This window comes from Limanda limanda, chromosome 15 (genome assembly GCF_963576545.1).
Source record: "Limanda limanda chromosome 15, fLimLim1.1, whole genome shotgun sequence".
Lineage (NCBI taxonomy): Eukaryota > Metazoa > Chordata > Actinopteri > Pleuronectiformes > Pleuronectidae > Limanda > Limanda limanda.
Window position 1 is genome coordinate 14,854,297 of NC_083650.1, and position 17,660 is coordinate 14,871,956.

At 39.5% G+C, this 17,660-nt stretch overlaps 1 protein-coding gene and 1 pseudogene across 1 annotated transcript; one reads left to right on the top strand and one right to left on the bottom strand.

The window, feature by feature from the left end:
- Window positions 1–6: 6 nt before the first annotated feature.
- On the bottom strand, window positions 7–4,441 carry LOC133021023 (lutropin-choriogonadotropic hormone receptor-like; annotated as a pseudogene).
- Window positions 4,277–16,725, top strand: sft2d1 (SFT2 domain containing 1). Its single transcript, XM_061087555.1, has 8 exons — window positions 4,277–4,505; window positions 5,148–5,234; window positions 6,423–6,505; window positions 9,709–9,790; window positions 9,989–10,024; window positions 10,121–10,179; window positions 13,137–13,166; window positions 16,026–16,725. Exons 1-8 carry the CDS (start codon window positions 4,440–4,442, stop codon window positions 16,066–16,068), a joined length of 486 nt encoding a protein of 161 aa, XP_060943538.1. The 5' UTR covers window positions 4,277–4,439; the 3' UTR covers window positions 16,069–16,725.
- Window positions 16,726–17,660: the final 935 nt, after the last annotated feature.

Below are 17,660 nucleotides of genomic sequence, written 5' to 3' on the forward strand. Positions count from 1 at the left end.
TTAGGGTCATAACTCTACTGCAGCACGGCAGCAGGCGCCTCCCGTGTGAGATCTTTTATTTTCGGGTCCCATATTGCTCTTGATTGCATTTTCAGAGCAGTAGGCCTTCATACGCTAAATGCTGGCCTTGCTCTTGCAGCAGCCCATGGCACTCATGAGCCGATACACGTCCTTTCTGAAAGCCTTGGTGAAGATGGCATAGAGGAAAAGGTTGGCACAGGAATTGATGGGAGGAAAGACCCTGGAGCAATAGAAAGAAATAATGCAGTCTCTTAATATTTCAGACATGCAAACACTTGTGTGGGATACTATAGTAGTTCTCATGTTGTAGATATGTTTGGAAATATCAGCTGGGATTCTTAAGGACAAGTGTTATAGATGATGGATGTTAGGCCTATATGCGCTTTCCTGAGTGCCATTCTAGTGACTAGTGAGATAGGCTGAGATAATGCATGAAAAAACAATCCTTGATTAACCTGTGCAATGCTCAGTGCAATGCTTTGTGCATCCCAGCTCAGCAGAGCTCAGCAGTGACTGTTGTATGTGAGGTGGGCCTCTTGCAGGCTGCTCATTCCCTGCAGAGGCTGCAGACTTTTCAAGGCGTACGCTGACTGAGCCAACAACACCAGGACCGACTCCAGCCCCTGTGGTGATAACTTTAAGAGGGGTGTCGCTGAAACGTCCCTGAGAAATAACAGAGTGAACACTTAAGAATATGATGCTGCAGCAGTCACATGGAGAGGGGGGTGTAGACGCCTGTTTGTGAGCATTGTGCAGCAGAGTCTGTCAAAATGACCCTATCCACTCATTGAGTATACAGAATGTCTATGAGTTGTACGGTCAATGTGACAAACATCTTCTCTCTTCCCGTCTCAAATAAATCAAAGCAAATAAATGTCACATTAAGTGGCTCCCGAGAGGTTTTAGGAATATCACTTACAAGACTCCAGGGCCTGTGGCTCCTTTGAAAGCGTCTCTTCGGATCACTCTGAGGTTTGGGTTGTTCTTAACACTGAATGAAGGGGAGGGGAAGAAACTTTAACGATGAAAGAGGAGACAAGACTGAAATCATTTATTTTGGGGAACAAATGTAATGTGGGAAAATACAGTTTATCTATCTTTGTCCCATTGAAGGCGTGGTCTTGCATTTCTCTGATCCCCTTGTTATACAGCTTCCTGGAAGTCACAAGGTTATAAATAAATGTGCATAATAAAATAAACATTTATTCTTCTCTTGAATCACTTACATTGTAATGTATTCTTTAGTCAAACCAATAAAAGCGTTTTGGAGATATTTCCAGTAGAGGGAGGTTGTCACAGATATCCCTGCAGTAGCAGACAGTTGAATGCAATGTGAGGTGTTCATGGTTACGCGCATCTTTATTTTGTATTTGTCACAACTTACGCAACAGATTTACTTGAACTCTGATTCAAGAGAATGGATAGAGGTTATGTCAGGGAAAACTGTGATCCCAGTGTTTGATATGCTCCTATTAAAGGGACAAAGAAATCATGTTTGTTTCCCCTTCAATGAAAACCAAATGGAAATTATTTTTTTACTGTGTTTAATACAATGAGAAACTTTTATTTGTGTTTGTAAAAGAGAAATATATCGTTATGTGTTGACAAACAGATTTACACCTTTTAAATCTAAAAATTATATATAAATTCAGCTCGTCTCTCACAGGTAATGTAAAGCTTGGGTAGATTGTTAAAGGTCTGTCTGCCGATGTGCATCAGGCTCCTTGTGTTCTTGACTGAGCTGTGAGGCAAAATAAAAACATCCGCAAACAACAATCATCATTTTAGTAATTTCACATAATCACAGGAGAGACTTACCTTTCAGACACATTGGTTGTTAAACACTAATGTCTGGATGGTTTCCAGGGTTACGCTCTGAGCAATCTCACTGAGTGCACAGCAGAAACAACAAACGTTTAGAGCATTAGAACATTTAAACGGTAAAGTCAGAAACAGTTTGCTGGTCAGTGAGGACATGATGGGGACGTGAACTGGAACCTAATATTTTTATATATTCTATGGTATACATTGGGCAATTAGCAAATGGACCAATTTAAAAAAAAGTCCTTTATTTAACCAAGTAACATTGATATTAAAATCTATTCTATACCACATACTTGGCCAAAGGGAAACAATATTAGATAAACACTGTATGATCAATCTTCCGAGTAGATTTCATTTAAAAGTCTTAAAAGCATCAAGAGTGACCATAATACATAGTTACTCGTTTATTATTTTTCACATTTGCTCCAAATTTAAGGATTGGTTTAAACCTGATAATCCGGGGTTAGGTGACAAATTCATCGGAAAATAAAAAGAGGCACAAATTGAGATTACAAACTTTAATCACAGTTATGTGACAAAATAAATACTTTCATCCTCTAGACTCCTCTCAAACCCTCAATGGAATGGCTTGTAATTATGCGCAAAGACAAGTGAAAGAGAAACCCAGAAAAAGGATAAGAAAATGCAAATTTAATTTAACTTCCAAGTATATCCAAGATAATGTGACATTTCAAGTGAGTAAAGAAAAGTGGATATATGAAAAAAGTGCTTTATGTACATTTTTTATTAATTTTCACTATCAAGTATCACTTGATTTTACAGACTAACCTGCATCCTCCTCTACTGGCAAAGGATTTTGTTGTGTGTTTTCAGTACCACCCTTTCCTCCTGATTGTGTTGGCTCACTCTTGTGTCAGTAAGAACTCTGTGTTTAAAGTTAAATAAAATAAAGACTTCTTCTGGTATACACATAAAAAGCTGCAGGTCAATGATTGTGTCCCTCAAGAGGACAGAGTGACATAAAGTCTAGATCTCCCCCTTGCTGTATCTTGTGTGGTTCCCGTTATTCTGCTGAATTACTCAGCCCATATCTTTCAACATAAAAAGTTATTTATTGAACTATTTGTGATAAAAAGAGTGACACTATTTGTATGGACAAAATTATGTTTGGAATAAGCTGGAACAATCCAGAAAACCATGAATGAACGTCATGTCAGGAGAACGTACTGTAGTTTAGTACCCTACTGTACTGCCACTCCTGTCATGCCATCTTCTTTCCACTGGGTGGCGACAAAGTGAAGGACAAGCAGAGAGCATACCCAAGAGGTGACGGTTGGAGATTTGAAGCAGTGGCGGATCTAGAATTTTTCTAAATGAGGGGTCATGAAGGGACCACAATTACAAGCACACAGGGGCCGATTATATGTCCAGCATCTGTGCACACTTCCTGATTCAATGATGTGCACTTGTAAATCATACCAAACATAGTTTTTATGTTTTTATAGTTTTGATCTTATATTTGTACATCTTGTTTAGTGTGTTATCAATCAACCAATCAATAAATCAGCAGATCTACCTACCTATCTATCTATCTATCTATCTATCTATCTATCTATCTATCTATCTATCTATCTATCTATCTATCTATCTATCTATCTATCTATCTATCTATCTGTCTGTCTGTCTGTCTGTCTGTCTGTCTGTCTGTCTGTCTGTCTGTCTGTCTGTCTGTCTGTCTGTCTGTCTGTCTGTCTGTCTGTCTGTCTGTCTGTCTGTCTGTCTGTCTGTCTGTCTGTCTGTCTGTCTATCTTAAAGGTTAAGTGTGTAAGATTTAGTTGAAAGGGATCTATTGGCGGAAAGTGAATATAAAATAATCCTGGTGAGGTTTTCACTGATGTGCTTCATCAATATTGTGTGAATTGTTGTTTTCTTTACCCTAGAATGGGACCTTTATATTTAAATACTTTATATTTACATCGAGAGCGGGTCCTCTCTACGGAGGCCACCATGTTTTTTTACAGTAGCCCACACTGGACAAACTAAACAACTTTTGAGTTTTAATGACAACTGAAGGCTCCCACAGGTTATCTTTCATGTTTTACAGGGAGGGGGGGGTGAGGGCTTTCTGCTGCAACATGCAACTTCACCACTATTTCTCACTAAATTATACAAACTGAACCCTAAAATAAGTTAACAGACTAAAACATAATACCAGTAAAAACTTTATATCTATTTCTCTTATAAAACTTAGAGAATGTGTGAAATATCTTAAGTGTGTCCGACTGGAACATATAAATACAAAAGCAGGTGTTTACCCTTCAAATGAATTGTAAATCACATCCCTGAAGGAATTACCTTATTTCCGACTGCACTGGAAGGCAGCACCACGATGACGTTTCCCCGCTGCGCTGATCTGCGGTCAGTGTGTGACGGTTGCTCCGCACAGTTACCGCGACGCGAGGGCGCGGACAAACCGATCCCGGGTCAGCTCTGACAGAACAGCGCCGTACAGGAAGTCCGAGTCGCTGTCGCTATCTGCTGCGGTGTGAACTCGTAGATGAGCGGACGAACTGCGAGTGAAGTCACAGAACCTCCAGCCGAGCCCCGTGTTTTCTGAGCTGTTTCCTTCCGCCATGGACAAGCTTCGTCGTGTGCTGAGCGGCCGAGAGGAGAACGAGGAGCTGGGGCTCACCGCTCAGGTAGCGCCTGGATCTCTGCCCGCTATGCTAATGCTAACGTCGTGCCAATGGAGAAAACTTCATAAAAAGTTATCTCTGTGTGTGTGTGTGTCTTTAGCCAGTTGTATACTCGCAGTCACTGTGTTTATCTGCCATTAATGTCATTGTTGTTTTACTTTCGTTAGCTTGTACTCCGTCAGCACAAATGTCAGCTAGCCACAGTTTGACATTTAGCTAAACAGGGCTGTTTACATGTTGGTTTTAAGCTAGCTGTCACATTCTCCTGTAACGTGTTTAATGAAATGTTTGTGCTTTGTTTATTTGTAATTTCTTTACACGCGTTCACGGTGAGAAGGAGACGAGGTAAGGCGAAGTCTTGGACCTTGTTGTGCTTTTATGTGACGTGGTGCTAGTTGTTAAAGTGAAAGTCTCTGATGTTTACGTGGTTCTGTGCAGACGACCCGTTACAGTTTGATACTATAGCAGCTACAGAGCGCTGAGTCATCATGTATAACTCTTCTATCAGTCCTGTGTGTGTGTCCCGAGTTCTCTCTGCAGCTGGGTGTTATTAGCCTGGCTCCGGCTGACATGGTGTAAATCATGAGAAGGAAGCTCGCTGGTATTTGTGCATGTCTTGTGACATCCTCTCATTGTTCTCCCCAGGTCCTCGATGCCTCCACTCTCAGCTACAGCACCAGGGTCAAATGGTTTGTCATATGCTTTGCTGGAGGCATCCTGTGCTCAATACTCGTGAGTGTCTCTGCCCTTTGAAACTTTTATCAAAAAAGCAGCTGTTTTGTTTTTATGATACAATTATTCTCCCTCCAAGATAATGTTTCTGATACCTGGATTTTGCATATCGGCCGATAGGGAACACCAATACAATACCATTGCATTCAAAAGTATAGGTTTTACCTGTGTGGAAGTAAAAATTGCTATAATTTCCTGCGTTCAGACAATCACTGAACTCCGGATAATCACCTGAAATTCTCTAAAGGGGTAGTGTGTTAGAAAGCAAATGTCTTATTTAACCGTGATGTGAGAACACAACAGGACAACCTCAGGAGAATTCACAGGGAACGATTGGGGGGGTGTTCATGACGTTTCTGCCATGCCATGGAGGGAGATGTTTGTGTTGTTGTGAACGCGTCTGACCGGAGAATCTCCTGCTGCTTTCTCCATATGTGAAAGTCTGGAGTTCATTTCTGAAATCGGCATTTTTTGTACGGCCCGGCTCAGGTTAAACCCTTGCAGAGAATGATGCTATTGAACTTATCTTGTTATCTAGTTTGACCGTCATAACAAAACAATAAATCTAGGAATACACTACAATTACTGCAGCCACTTTCATCAAAACAGATTCCCCTTTTAATGCCTGACTTGCATATTAAAGCGATTGACACATCACTTGTGCAACATTGACACATAGCGCGGCTTAACGTCACTGAGAGGTTCAGTTTGTAGTCTTGCGGTTGAGAGGACAGGAAGTCGCTTGCTGATAACACAGAAGCCACCACGTAGTTGTAATTAACACGGACAAACCCCCAACACCAGCTCTCTGTGGAGGCCTGCTGGTGAAAGTCACAGTCAGGAGATCTCTGTGCATCTGTCAACTAAACAACTCATAACCTAAAAACAACTCATGATGTCTCTTTGCTTTTGGATTTTAATATAATCAAGCCATTGATTCTTAAACATAGCCCTGTGGGGCTTTAGCACTAGCGTAAGACCATTATATGTGGTTTTGTTTCAGTAACACCGTAGAAGAGCTAAAGGTTTGAGTTTTGTTACAGCAAAACATGAAGAAATATGTAACCGTTACATTTGTATAAAGACTCCAGTATTAAAGTTCATATAAGATTTCATTTGTCAGTTACCTCTCAGTGAATGTGTGGTGACATTTGTATGTGTAGCTGACAGATTATTTTGCTTTAACAGGGCTCAGCATTGCTGTTCCTTCCAAATGGAATCAAGCTCTTCGCTGTGTTCTACACAATAGGGAATTTGGCAGCTCTTTTCAGGTAAGACCATCTGATGTTTGGCTGGTCTGAGTTCTAACTTGATGCAATTTATTACTCACCATTGTGAAGCACTGCCAGAAAACAACAAAAAATTAGATTAAAAAAGATTAAAACACAACGTCACACCTTATTACAGTCATCCTTGGCAGGGCTACACATGTCTCCAAGTTTAACTTGTAAGCTGTTAGTAAAGAAGAAACATCAAGTAGTCATTCCTTTTATTTACTTTCTCAGCCCTTTTTTCCAAGGAGCTTGTTGTCTCAGGAACCATGAGGTTTTCATTCTGATTTGTTAATTATTTTCATTTTATATATTTATGATAAACATTTGCATCCACCAGCTCAGTTTACGGCCAAAATCATAATCTAAATGATTGAACAAATCAGTATCAAGTATTTTTATAGCTTCAATTGAAATTGATAAACTGCCTTTGTGATCACATTCACTTAGTAAACCCAAACATAAAGACTGCTTTGCAAAAGGTCACATAAAAAGGGTGTTAACCCATCTAATGGTAAAACTGGGCTTGCTAACAGAGTGTTGAAGTCATAGACAATACTCATACACTAGAAGACGTGTAAGTGTAGCTGCCTCTTTATCAAATAGAAAGCAGAGACTGTTAATCCCTGCATGAATCACAGAAACTAGTTAGACGGGTTTATCTCTGAACAGGGATTGCACTATTTTGATGCAAAAAAGCCGACATTCCAATCACATATGGAGATTACTGCACATTGTGATGCTGATTATTATTATGAGATTAATTCTGCTTAATTATATGTGGTGTGAAAGTGATTCGGATAAAGGGACGATGGTCAGAGGGGACAGAGCTGTCTCTGTCTCTTAACTGTTTTGTTTCCCCAACAATCTCTATGAGAAGATCGCTCACCAATATAGTTATTCTGTTACAGTATATGACCTAAATAATGTCCCCTCTCTCATAGAAGCCTGCAAGGTACATTTCCTCCCAGTCACAGGGAGTCATTACAGTGCCCCTTCAAAGGTGGCTTCTAATCATTATTTTACATTATTTAAATTAACATCAAACCAAACGCAATAATTATATGGTTTTGATTCTAAAATCAGTCTAAAAGTTTTAAACCGACATGTATACAGTCAGCCTCTGTAAGATCAGATCTGCTACACTGACATTTCAACACTTCTTATCTCTATAGCTGATATTTTTCTCATTTTAATACAATGGTTAATTAAGATTATAGTTCTTTCCTAAATAGATATCATCACACGACTGGATTTTAAAACATCATCAATGATTTATGTAAGATAGTCCAAGGTGTGAACCTAATCATGATGTCTTGGACACGGTTAAGAGACAGTGAACCGTTGAAGAGTCTGCTTTCAGGGTGGTCTCTGTTTTCACATATCATGTGTCCAGATGGTTTGGATGCATCAAGAAACAGGGTCATCTTCTTCTCTCATAACCCAGGTCACTGATCTAAAGCAAACTAGCGTTATACTTTAAGTAGTTTAAACAGGGTTTCATGTGTTTGTGACTTTGTAAGTATAGCGACTATTGGTTCATTTTACCCAGAAGTGGAAGGTCTTGTCAAAAATACATATGACTGATTTATAGGTTGTCCGATAATATTGGCTAATATGAGCCTTTCATACACATATTTTATACTAAATTCACGTTTATTTTACAGGATAAACAATGCAGAAATGAAGTGCACTTATTTTTACATTTTACAGAAAAATATTTGTATATTTCAGTTTTCAAGTGGTATGTTGTTGGTTTGATTAGTGTTTGTTAGTTTTTTTATAGTTATAGTTTTTATTATAAAGTTTTGGTTGAACAATAAAATATCAATTATAGTTAATTGTCAAAAGGGTTTGATAAAGTAATCTTTGCAAGTACTGCATTTGGCATTATAATATCATCTTTTATCTATCTCCTTTTTTTACTCTCTAATATCGGCATCAGTCCTCAAAAGTCATATTAGTTGAGCTCAAAATAACATTAAAATGTATCACGACATGTGTCATTTTCTGTCGATAGTATGACCCTATGGAGTTGCAATGTACATAGTTGACCAATGGGGAACATAGACAACCATATATAGATGACTGATTTCCTTCCCTCTAATGGCAGCAGCAGCAATGTGTCTGTGTGTTCTGTATGTGTCATTCGTGTCTCTGTCGCACTCAGTTGAAAAAAAGCAGCCATCCCTCTCAGTGGACCAGTAGAGAGAGCTTGCGTCAACGTACACTACTCTTGTGTCTCATCTAACAGATGTGACTCTCCGCAGGCTCCCTCTTCCCACACAGCGTCCCTGAGCCTCAGAGCTGTGTGCCTCGTAAGCGGGAAAGCCTTTGTCTTGTTACAGTAACTTGACGTCATACATGCATCATGTACGAGGTGTTAGATGTGTCATTGTGGTGTCTGCCATGAAATATTTACCCCTCCTAATAAGTGCAACATGTAGTGTAAAATCCATTTTACATGCCAGACAACTCTGTCGCTCAGAAAAGATTTGATTGTGTTTGTGTCAGTGTGTGAACACAGACTGCAAATTAATCTTCTGAAATCCACCTCGATGATGAGGTTCGCTTTTGACCCCTGATACTGAGTTTTGTGAACGGTGATTGTTATAGCTGAAAAGGACGATGATGTTTGTTATAATCTATCAAAACCTTGTATACATGGCAAAAAGTGGCCTGGCTCAAATACATACAGAGAATGAATTCCATAGAACTAGAAGTTTATTATCTAGTTTGATAGTCATGACTGAAAATTAGAATCTAGGAATATACAATTACCTCCCTTTTAAATAGCTGTTCAAATTCATTAAAATAGGTGATTTATAAAATACTTTTTAAGTAGTTCCAAACTTGAAGCTGGAATCTTGCACATGGTACATGTTGCCTTTTTACGTGAATGCTGACAAGTTAGCTCTTACTAACACTACACTACTGGAAATCACTTCTCAGCCTTTCTAAAAAAAAGTACTTGGCTTTGGCAGTACTGCTGCTCTTAAGAAGTTATTTCCAGGAAAAGGAAATTGCCGTATTATGTGGTTGAAACATATATTACTTTAAGGACATCATATTGAAGCGGTACATGGATTTGTGTTATCACCGATGCCTAACCTGGCATTTTCGGAGCCATCAGATAGGTTTCTGATGCTTGTATTGACTTTATAACATCTCACTCGCCTGCTTGTTTTTTTGTTCTTCCAAAGCACCTGCTTCCTGATGGGACCACTGAATCAGCTGAAGCGCATGTTTGAACCAACACGACTGATAGCCACCATTGTTATGCTGGTAAATACTTTGTGTTTTACTGACACTTTGAACTCTTATTATACATCAGTGGATATTTATACATCTTTCAGTTTATATGGGAAAGTATCTGTGTTACAAACAGAATCGTGCAATTACTGCCAAACTAGTAAGAAATCAGATGTGAAGATGTAGACAACTTAAAACTCAACTGTTACACTTCCTTTCTTCTTCCACCAGCTCTGCCTTGTCTTAACACTTTGTGCAGTGTTTTGGGTAAGATGATAATACATTGCTTATAACTGTACTTTCGTCATTGTTTTAATGCAGTGTGTTAAACTACCAGAATAACCGCTGTGTTTTATTTTACAGTGGCATAAAAAGGGGCTGGCTATTATCTTCTGTATCATGCAGTTCTTGGCAATGACGTGGTAAGTGTTTCCCGAGTCTCTGAGCTCTCTCTCTGCTGTACTGTACTTCAGCTGGTGATTAATTGACTCATCACTCACACCTACTCGATAGCAGTAGTCTTTCTGTGATAGAGAACTTTGCTCCAGCTGCATTTGGCTCCTATTTAATGTTCGTGAGTTGAGTTAATCACACTGCTGATGCTTTAATCTGACTTACTCCTGTTGGCACGGCGCTGCTAAACTATACATGGTTCTACCTATACAGTCGTTGTCACAGTGCACTTTCAACCACACTTAACCTGAAATTCCCCTCTGTTTCAGTGGAAATTGGTGTTTTTAACTCTGACCAAACAGAGTAAATGTAATACCATGCAAATTTAATATGTTGATAATAAGAATCAGCTATTATACAATGTGATTTCTTTTTAAAACATTTCCCCAGTTTCTCTGATCAGTCAGTGATATGTGCTTAAGATAAGTTTGATTGCGTGGTGTTGTGATAAGATTGGTAGGTACTGTAGGTCATGCTAGTAACCATAGTAGGTCATTTTATTTATAGACTTTAGATTTATTGCCAACATCAATGTCGACCTATTTGTTCGGCGTCACATCTGTTGCCCTGGCATGTAGAGATGGACGGGTGTTCATCATGTGCCGTACATGCAGCTCTTTCTGTTGTCATAATAACCACCTAAAAGCAAAAAGAAATGGTCCAGTGAGAATATGTATATACAAATACAAACCTGAAGTTTATATTATTATATAATTGTATAGAAGAGTGTTAAGTGCTTAAGTTCCACCTAGATTAGACCAGAGCACTTGTTACCTGTTTATTAAATTCATATTGACATTGAACCCTGCACATGTTGCAATTGTGAAGCTGATGAGACAAATAGTTCTCAAGATATGCATTCCACTTAGAGACAGACAGAGTTCTTCAGTAGATAGATAGATTGCACGCTATATCTTAGGGCATTGGTTTGTCGACAAGACAACACATGACCTTTATCTCTGACTGTCCATTGTCTGACATTTCTTTTCAGATAAAACAATTTATTGAAGATTTTAAATCGGAATTATTGGTTATTGTCCAGTATGTCCACACTACTTTTAAACTGTTTTAAATGAGTCTTTTTGACCCGCTGACTGAGACTAAAGCATGTAAAATAAAGGGGTCAGTCGGGTTAAGCTGCAGCGCAGCAGTGAATGATGAGACCTGTGAGTGATGTGCTTGTGCATGTCGGCACTTGTATGTTCATGAATTTGAGCATATATGCACACAAGTAACAAGAGTTTCAGTGTGTGAATGTGCCTGGAAACACAAACAGTAGAGACTCCAAGGAGCGGACAGTTTCAGTGCATCAGTGACAACGCTGCTTTTGCACCTACATGTTGTACAGTCACTTCCGCCCTGTCTGCGTTCTCAGAGGCATCGTCATGGTAACCACAAGTCACACATCCCAGACTCATTCATAACAGACCGGAGGCATAGTGTGCTCCCACGTCTGTGTGAAGGTTGTTCTGTTATAAGCCACCGACCAACATTCAAACGTTATTTTTTTTACAGCCTGTGTAAAGCATACAAACACTCAATGAAATAAATAGATTATTTTATCTCCCTTTTATCTGCCTCTATTACTGTTAAGAAGATGCATCATTATGCCGCCTTTACTTGTTTAAGCTGAACAGAACAAGCCGGTTTTGTGTTGAATTCTTGTTTCCCCAATTGTGTTGTTGCATCCCCCGTAGTGGTTGGGATAAGGTTAAAGGAATCAATGGTTAAACAGACTTTGACACAACACAAACATGATATCTAAAATCACACAGCAGTATGTAGGCTTGTTTGGTTCAGTGTTAACAAGTAAAGGGGAAATAACAAGGGCTCTTCTGAATGACTATGTAGCAGGATCTCTGTATGAAAGAGGCTAGAGAGGTGGTCAAAGTCCAGTCCTCAGGTTTAATTCTGTCAAGTGACCATATGACACTGAGGCTCGACTGGCTGACACTGACTCTGTATAGAGCACGGCAGACAGTATGATATTTAATACTAAAAACATTGCTATTGATTTTTCTTGTTTATGCTTCTTGTGTTGTCTAGACATTCAGAACATGAACTTAAAGTGTGAACTGCACTTAATTGATTTGGCTCAGAAGGAACAGAAGAAGGTCCCTGTTAACCAGTGTTCGATTAAGATGTCATGCTCACACTTGGACTGTAGTTAATGATTCAACTACTGTAACAACATTCCTCACATATTTCGAATACATCAGGTGTCTGATCATGGGCTTTTTTTAAAGCTAAATTTAAGTTGCGATCACACTACAGATTATCGTATGTATTAGACATGGTGTCTGTCTACAGTCATTAGTGCAAAGATTACAGAGTATCTACTTCATTCACCCTCATGTTTGGTTAATCTCCTCACTGAGCAACATCGAAGGCCCTTCAGTCCAATGATTTACTGCCTGGTGGAGCATTAAACACATTTTACACTTTGGTGTGTTGCTCATGAAATAGCAAAGTCCTCAATCTATGTTGGGCCCTTTTTCTATGTGGAGTTTTTTCCCCCCCGCTTTTAATCTTAATCTCTCAGACGACACATCATTGCAAACCCATAATGCAGACAAGCATTATAATACCAGACTGAAACTCATTTCAAGTAAACATCCTAGGATTTCTAATGATACCAGATATTTCCTGTTGAATTACATAAAAAATGTATCCATAGTGATGGACTATCTATGTAGCAGGGCAGCCCAATAATGGTGTCCTGTAAATATTTAATAGAAGTGGCTAGACAGAATGAAATATACATTTCAACTTAGAATCCAAATTAAGCAAATCTAAGGTCCACATACATTACCTATAAGTGTTTTTTATCAGTCTGTGTTTAACCTGCTCAGCGTCATAATACAGAATAATAATACTGTAAATTGTCTATAACATTAACATCCATGTTTTGTATTTTCTCTTTCAGGTATAGCATCTCTTACATTCCATTTGCCAGGTAAGATGAGATGATTTATGTTTTGTCTATAATGCACATGTCCTTTATCTCATGTTCATTTGCATACTCTAAACAAATAGGAGGCAGCATAAAAGCTGAATATTTTAGTGTTACTCTGTTAAAAAGAAAACAAGATAATACACTCTTTGATCCCTTGCCCCCGTGCAACGGTCGGAATGGCCATCGGACATACCAGAACAAATCATGGTGGGCTACTGGGTCAGTGGGCGAGTGGACCATGCAAAAACAATATGATGCGTTTTGACCAGCCCTCTCTGTTTATACTGGATTCACTGGAGAGTCTGCCATGTGCGTGTTCTGGGAATGGGCCCACAAACCACTTAAAACTCTTATCCTCACGTTAATATCAGCTATTAGCTTGATTAAATCTAACCTCAGCGTTGGGCAGTTGTTGATATGTGGGTAAACCTGCATGGATTGGGGAATAATAGGGTTCAATCTGATAATGTATATGAGCTATCAGATTAGCATGCTAACTTCAGGTGTCATCTCTGCAGCCGTTACATAGACGTCTCTGTGTTGGCCTTTCGCTTAAGCCACGTCCAAGAATATAATAAAATCTTAAACAATTTATCTGCCATTTATATCTTGGTCATGTGCTGTCTACAAATGCCACTGTGTCGCCTCATGCAGAAAACACGAGGGAAAACCATGGGCGACCCTTCTGATGAAAACATGTTTTTATTTACCTCCCAACAGTGTAGCCTCCACCATATGGCTGTAATCCCCCCTATGACTAGTGCAGGCTCTACGTCAAACAAATGGCAGCTTGTTGTTTCTCACTGCTCTGTGCTGAACCCCAGTGATGTTATTTGCTTTATCCATAATATCTAAAGGAAATCTTTTCTTGTGGAATAATGCTCTTTCAGCCAGATTTACCAAAAGTACCCCCCCATGTAGCTTTTACATTAGTTGTTGAAAGGCTTATGTTAAGCTCCATTGGCACTATATAAACATTTTGATTAGATCTAAAGTAAAATAGGTTGTGGTGCCAAAAAATACCAGAATAAAAATCTGTGTTTAAGGTTACTTGCTGTGTTTGTACTGTAGATCATACACAGTGTAGAACCAGATAGCCTTATAAACATGCAGGTTTTGGTTTTGTAATTTCTTGACAGTCCTCTTATGAGGCCACATTTAAATTCACTAGATGTCATGAACATCAGTGCCCTAAAAGTCCTTGATTTCTTTTATTAATAGCCATGAATAACTTTCTGCGAAATCAACGAGAATGTTCAAAAAGAAAATGGAAAAAAAAATCTGTATCTGACTGACAGACAAACAAACAAACACGTAAGGGAACATAACCCCCTTGGTGGAGGTAAAAAGACCCTCCTATACTCAGGTATTCCCTTCTCCATTTGTCCCATATGGACAACCACTTCAGTGTTTTCCTCAAACCAAGCATGAGGTGTGATGTTGTTTTGTCAGTCCAGCTGTAAGCAGGGTTATGACTCATTTAGTGAGAGGTCCTGAGCCCCCGTGCAGCCCCCACAAAGTGCCTTGTGTATTTGGGCAACCCTATAATCCATTCTGACAGCTGAGAGACGTACTATAACAGCCCCGAGCTCCCCCTCCCCCAACACAAACGCTAACGACAACACAAAGCCGAGACAAAGACTTTTTCGCAGTTCACTCTTCAAAAACCAAATTCCTATGCAGAAATGCAAATGTCTGGGGCTGACTATTGAAATCACAGTTATTTGTTTGTTGGATTCTTTTGTTATTTTATTTCTTACATTTATTTTCAACATATTATCCCCCTCTCTTCTTAAGCTTCTTACTTTAATCCATTTTTCATTTAATTTGGATTTCATCATTTAGCTCTCTTTTGTTTGTCAAGCTGGGACAGAGTAGCTGTATATTTAGAGCTGAGGCCTTTACTTCTCTGGGTGACGCATAAAAAAAGCATTCGATACTTTCATCCCTGTCTGTCATCATAGAAACTGTGATACCTGGCTGCTCACAACACCACATGGCCAATGGACTTGATCCTTTAATGTATTTTATCTAGTTGCCTATTTATAACCTCTCATGCCCATGCCAGACCTGATACTCAAACCTGCTGCATGTGCACTTCCCACACTCCTTTCAAGCCGGTGTTTCTCTGATAATCTAATCTGAAGCTTTTTTGGTGGGGGAAGCAAAAATATCATCAAACCTCCAGTGATTATATAAAAGAACAAAAAAAACTGTGTGCTGTATTGAAGGACAATATGAGGACTCTTGTGCTGAGTGATTTAAACGTTGGAGTGACTAAACTAGAGCGTCTGAAGGAGCCAGCCTCCTGTCCGTCCACCGACCTCCCCTCCTCCGCCATCTCCGGCTGCACCCCTCCACCACCACTTCTCCTTTTAACCTTGACGGGCTTCACACCTCCTCCACAGAAATTTGACTGTGGCTGAAGGCGAAGTCTGCATAGCAACACACTGATGGCAAGAGCACACGGTGTGAAGGGAAACAAGGGAGCCGGCATCGGTCCGCGGTTGCCATGACGATTGCTCCTATTGCATCATCCCTCAGCACAGACTACCTGGAGAGGGAGAGCCCCCCATCACTCGGAACATGTGGTGCTTCCCCCGCCAAAACACTCACTTATTCATGATCAGCCCCACCCAAATCATCGTAGCAAAAGGGGGAATGTGGCTATTTTGTCTCTTTTAATTTTACATGCATGACCACGTTTAGCCTCCACTGGCTATATTTTTTCCTGGATAATTTTAGATTAATGCTCAGCCTCCCCCACCTTCCTGTTTCTTACATTTCCTGATTTCATTGTTAATAATGCTGGTTGCTATTTTTACTTGACATTTTCTCCACTTTTTCTTTTTCCCACAGGGATGCTGTGATGAAATGCTTCACAACCTGTCTGGGCTCATGATTCCCTTATGAAGACTTGTCCTAATATGCAAACTGCAAGAACAGTGGCTCCATGTATCCTGTAAAATCCATCTTGTTTATACACCTTATCTCCAAATTTTTACTGTGGCTGTTTCATACTGTGAATTTTTGCTTTGTTTAGGTCTATCTGACAGTTCATATATAACAACTATTAGATGATTATTAGTCTTCTGCCTTTGATGTGAGAGAAATTAGTGCCTTTAATGCTTAATATATTTAAAGATATTCCTATTTTTTCTGAGGATTTTATACCATTTAAATGCAGGGAAATGATTTTGATTTTGCTTTACATTGTACGCTACAACGCAAGTGCCTTAACATTGTGTGTACACCGATCTGTTGACATTTTGACCAAACCATACATATTTGCATCTTTTACAGTGGGAACTTCTGTTTCATTTTGGATTTTTAAAGGGTGTAATAACTCACACACAAGCATCATTAAAGCTCATTGTCTTTCTGTTTCCTCTGAGACACTGATGTATAAATAAGCTCTCACGTGTCATTCCTTGTTTATATATGATCATTTTCCCTGAGGCTCTGCTCCACTGATGATGCACTGGACTGTATGATATCTACTGTTCATTTAATGGGTTTTGTCAGCTAAAGAGATTAAAAAAATGCAGCTCCTGTCTAATCTGTTAGTCTTCAATATGCATTTCAACACACCTGTCCCCCATCCCCACCCCCCACCCAGCAAATTACATTAAAATAGCCCCTCATTTTTAAATTTGATTTCCTGCCAGATGTAGCGATGACCCAGTTAATTACGGTTTTCTGAGCATTGTGATCTTGACATGACCTAATAACCTAGTATAGCTTGTATCGGGTCCCCCACATTACTCCGGCACTATGGCGTATAGCCTTTGAGGATGCGGTTGTCATGACAACCTCTCCTACGGGAGATTCATAACCTTTGTCTACCCCCCCGTCTGTGGTGCAGATGTTCACATTATCCTGATGAGAAGGAATGCTTCGTTTTATGTCTTGAACTGGCACTCGGTTGAAAATATAAATCCACATTTTTGGTTTTCACTTGGGGAAAACAAATGTAAACCAATTTTTTTACATCAGTTTCTGCATAAAAAACTTCAACCGGTGCATCAGCTGCAGAATTTGCCCTGAAACATGCCTCAAGGGTTTCTTTGTACTCCATGTGACTAAACAACTGCATTTTTCGCCCTGTTGTGCAGCCCCCACACAGATTCTTTAGACGCTTGTATAATGTGGTGGTGGATTAACACGGACAAAATCTCCCTTCGGTACTACTCGTTAAACTAACTTGGCAGAGACCCGGCAAATCCCTCTCGTAGTAATCTTAGGGGATAAAATAATTCATTTGAATGGAGGGACTGCTGTTGTTTTTGTGATCTGTTTTCTTAACCCACCATTTTTGGATTACGCCAAAGTTTTGAGGATGAAGGGGACGTCTGCCCTGACCTTGGCAATCTGTCAGTGTTCCAACTGTTGCCTCTTCATTACATGTAATCCAATCTTATTTCAGGGAGACATAACAACCGCTGGAATTAAACAAATCTGTGTATCCGGTTCCGCCTCATAATCCAGCTCTTC

Excerpts from the sequence above, each read along its gene's own strand:
- sft2d1 (XM_061087555.1), top strand. The coding sequence starts at position 4,440 with ATGGACAAGCTTCGTCGTGTGCTGAGCGGCCGAGAGGAGAACGAGGAG. Across the intron at positions 4,506-5,147 it reads AGCTGGGGCTCACCGCTCAG|GTCCTCGATGCCTCCACTCT; the intron begins GTAGCGCCTGGA and ends TGTTCTCCCCAG. Across the intron at positions 5,235-6,422 it reads GCATCCTGTGCTCAATACTC|GGCTCAGCATTGCTGTTCCT; the intron begins GTGAGTGTCTCT and ends TTGCTTTAACAG.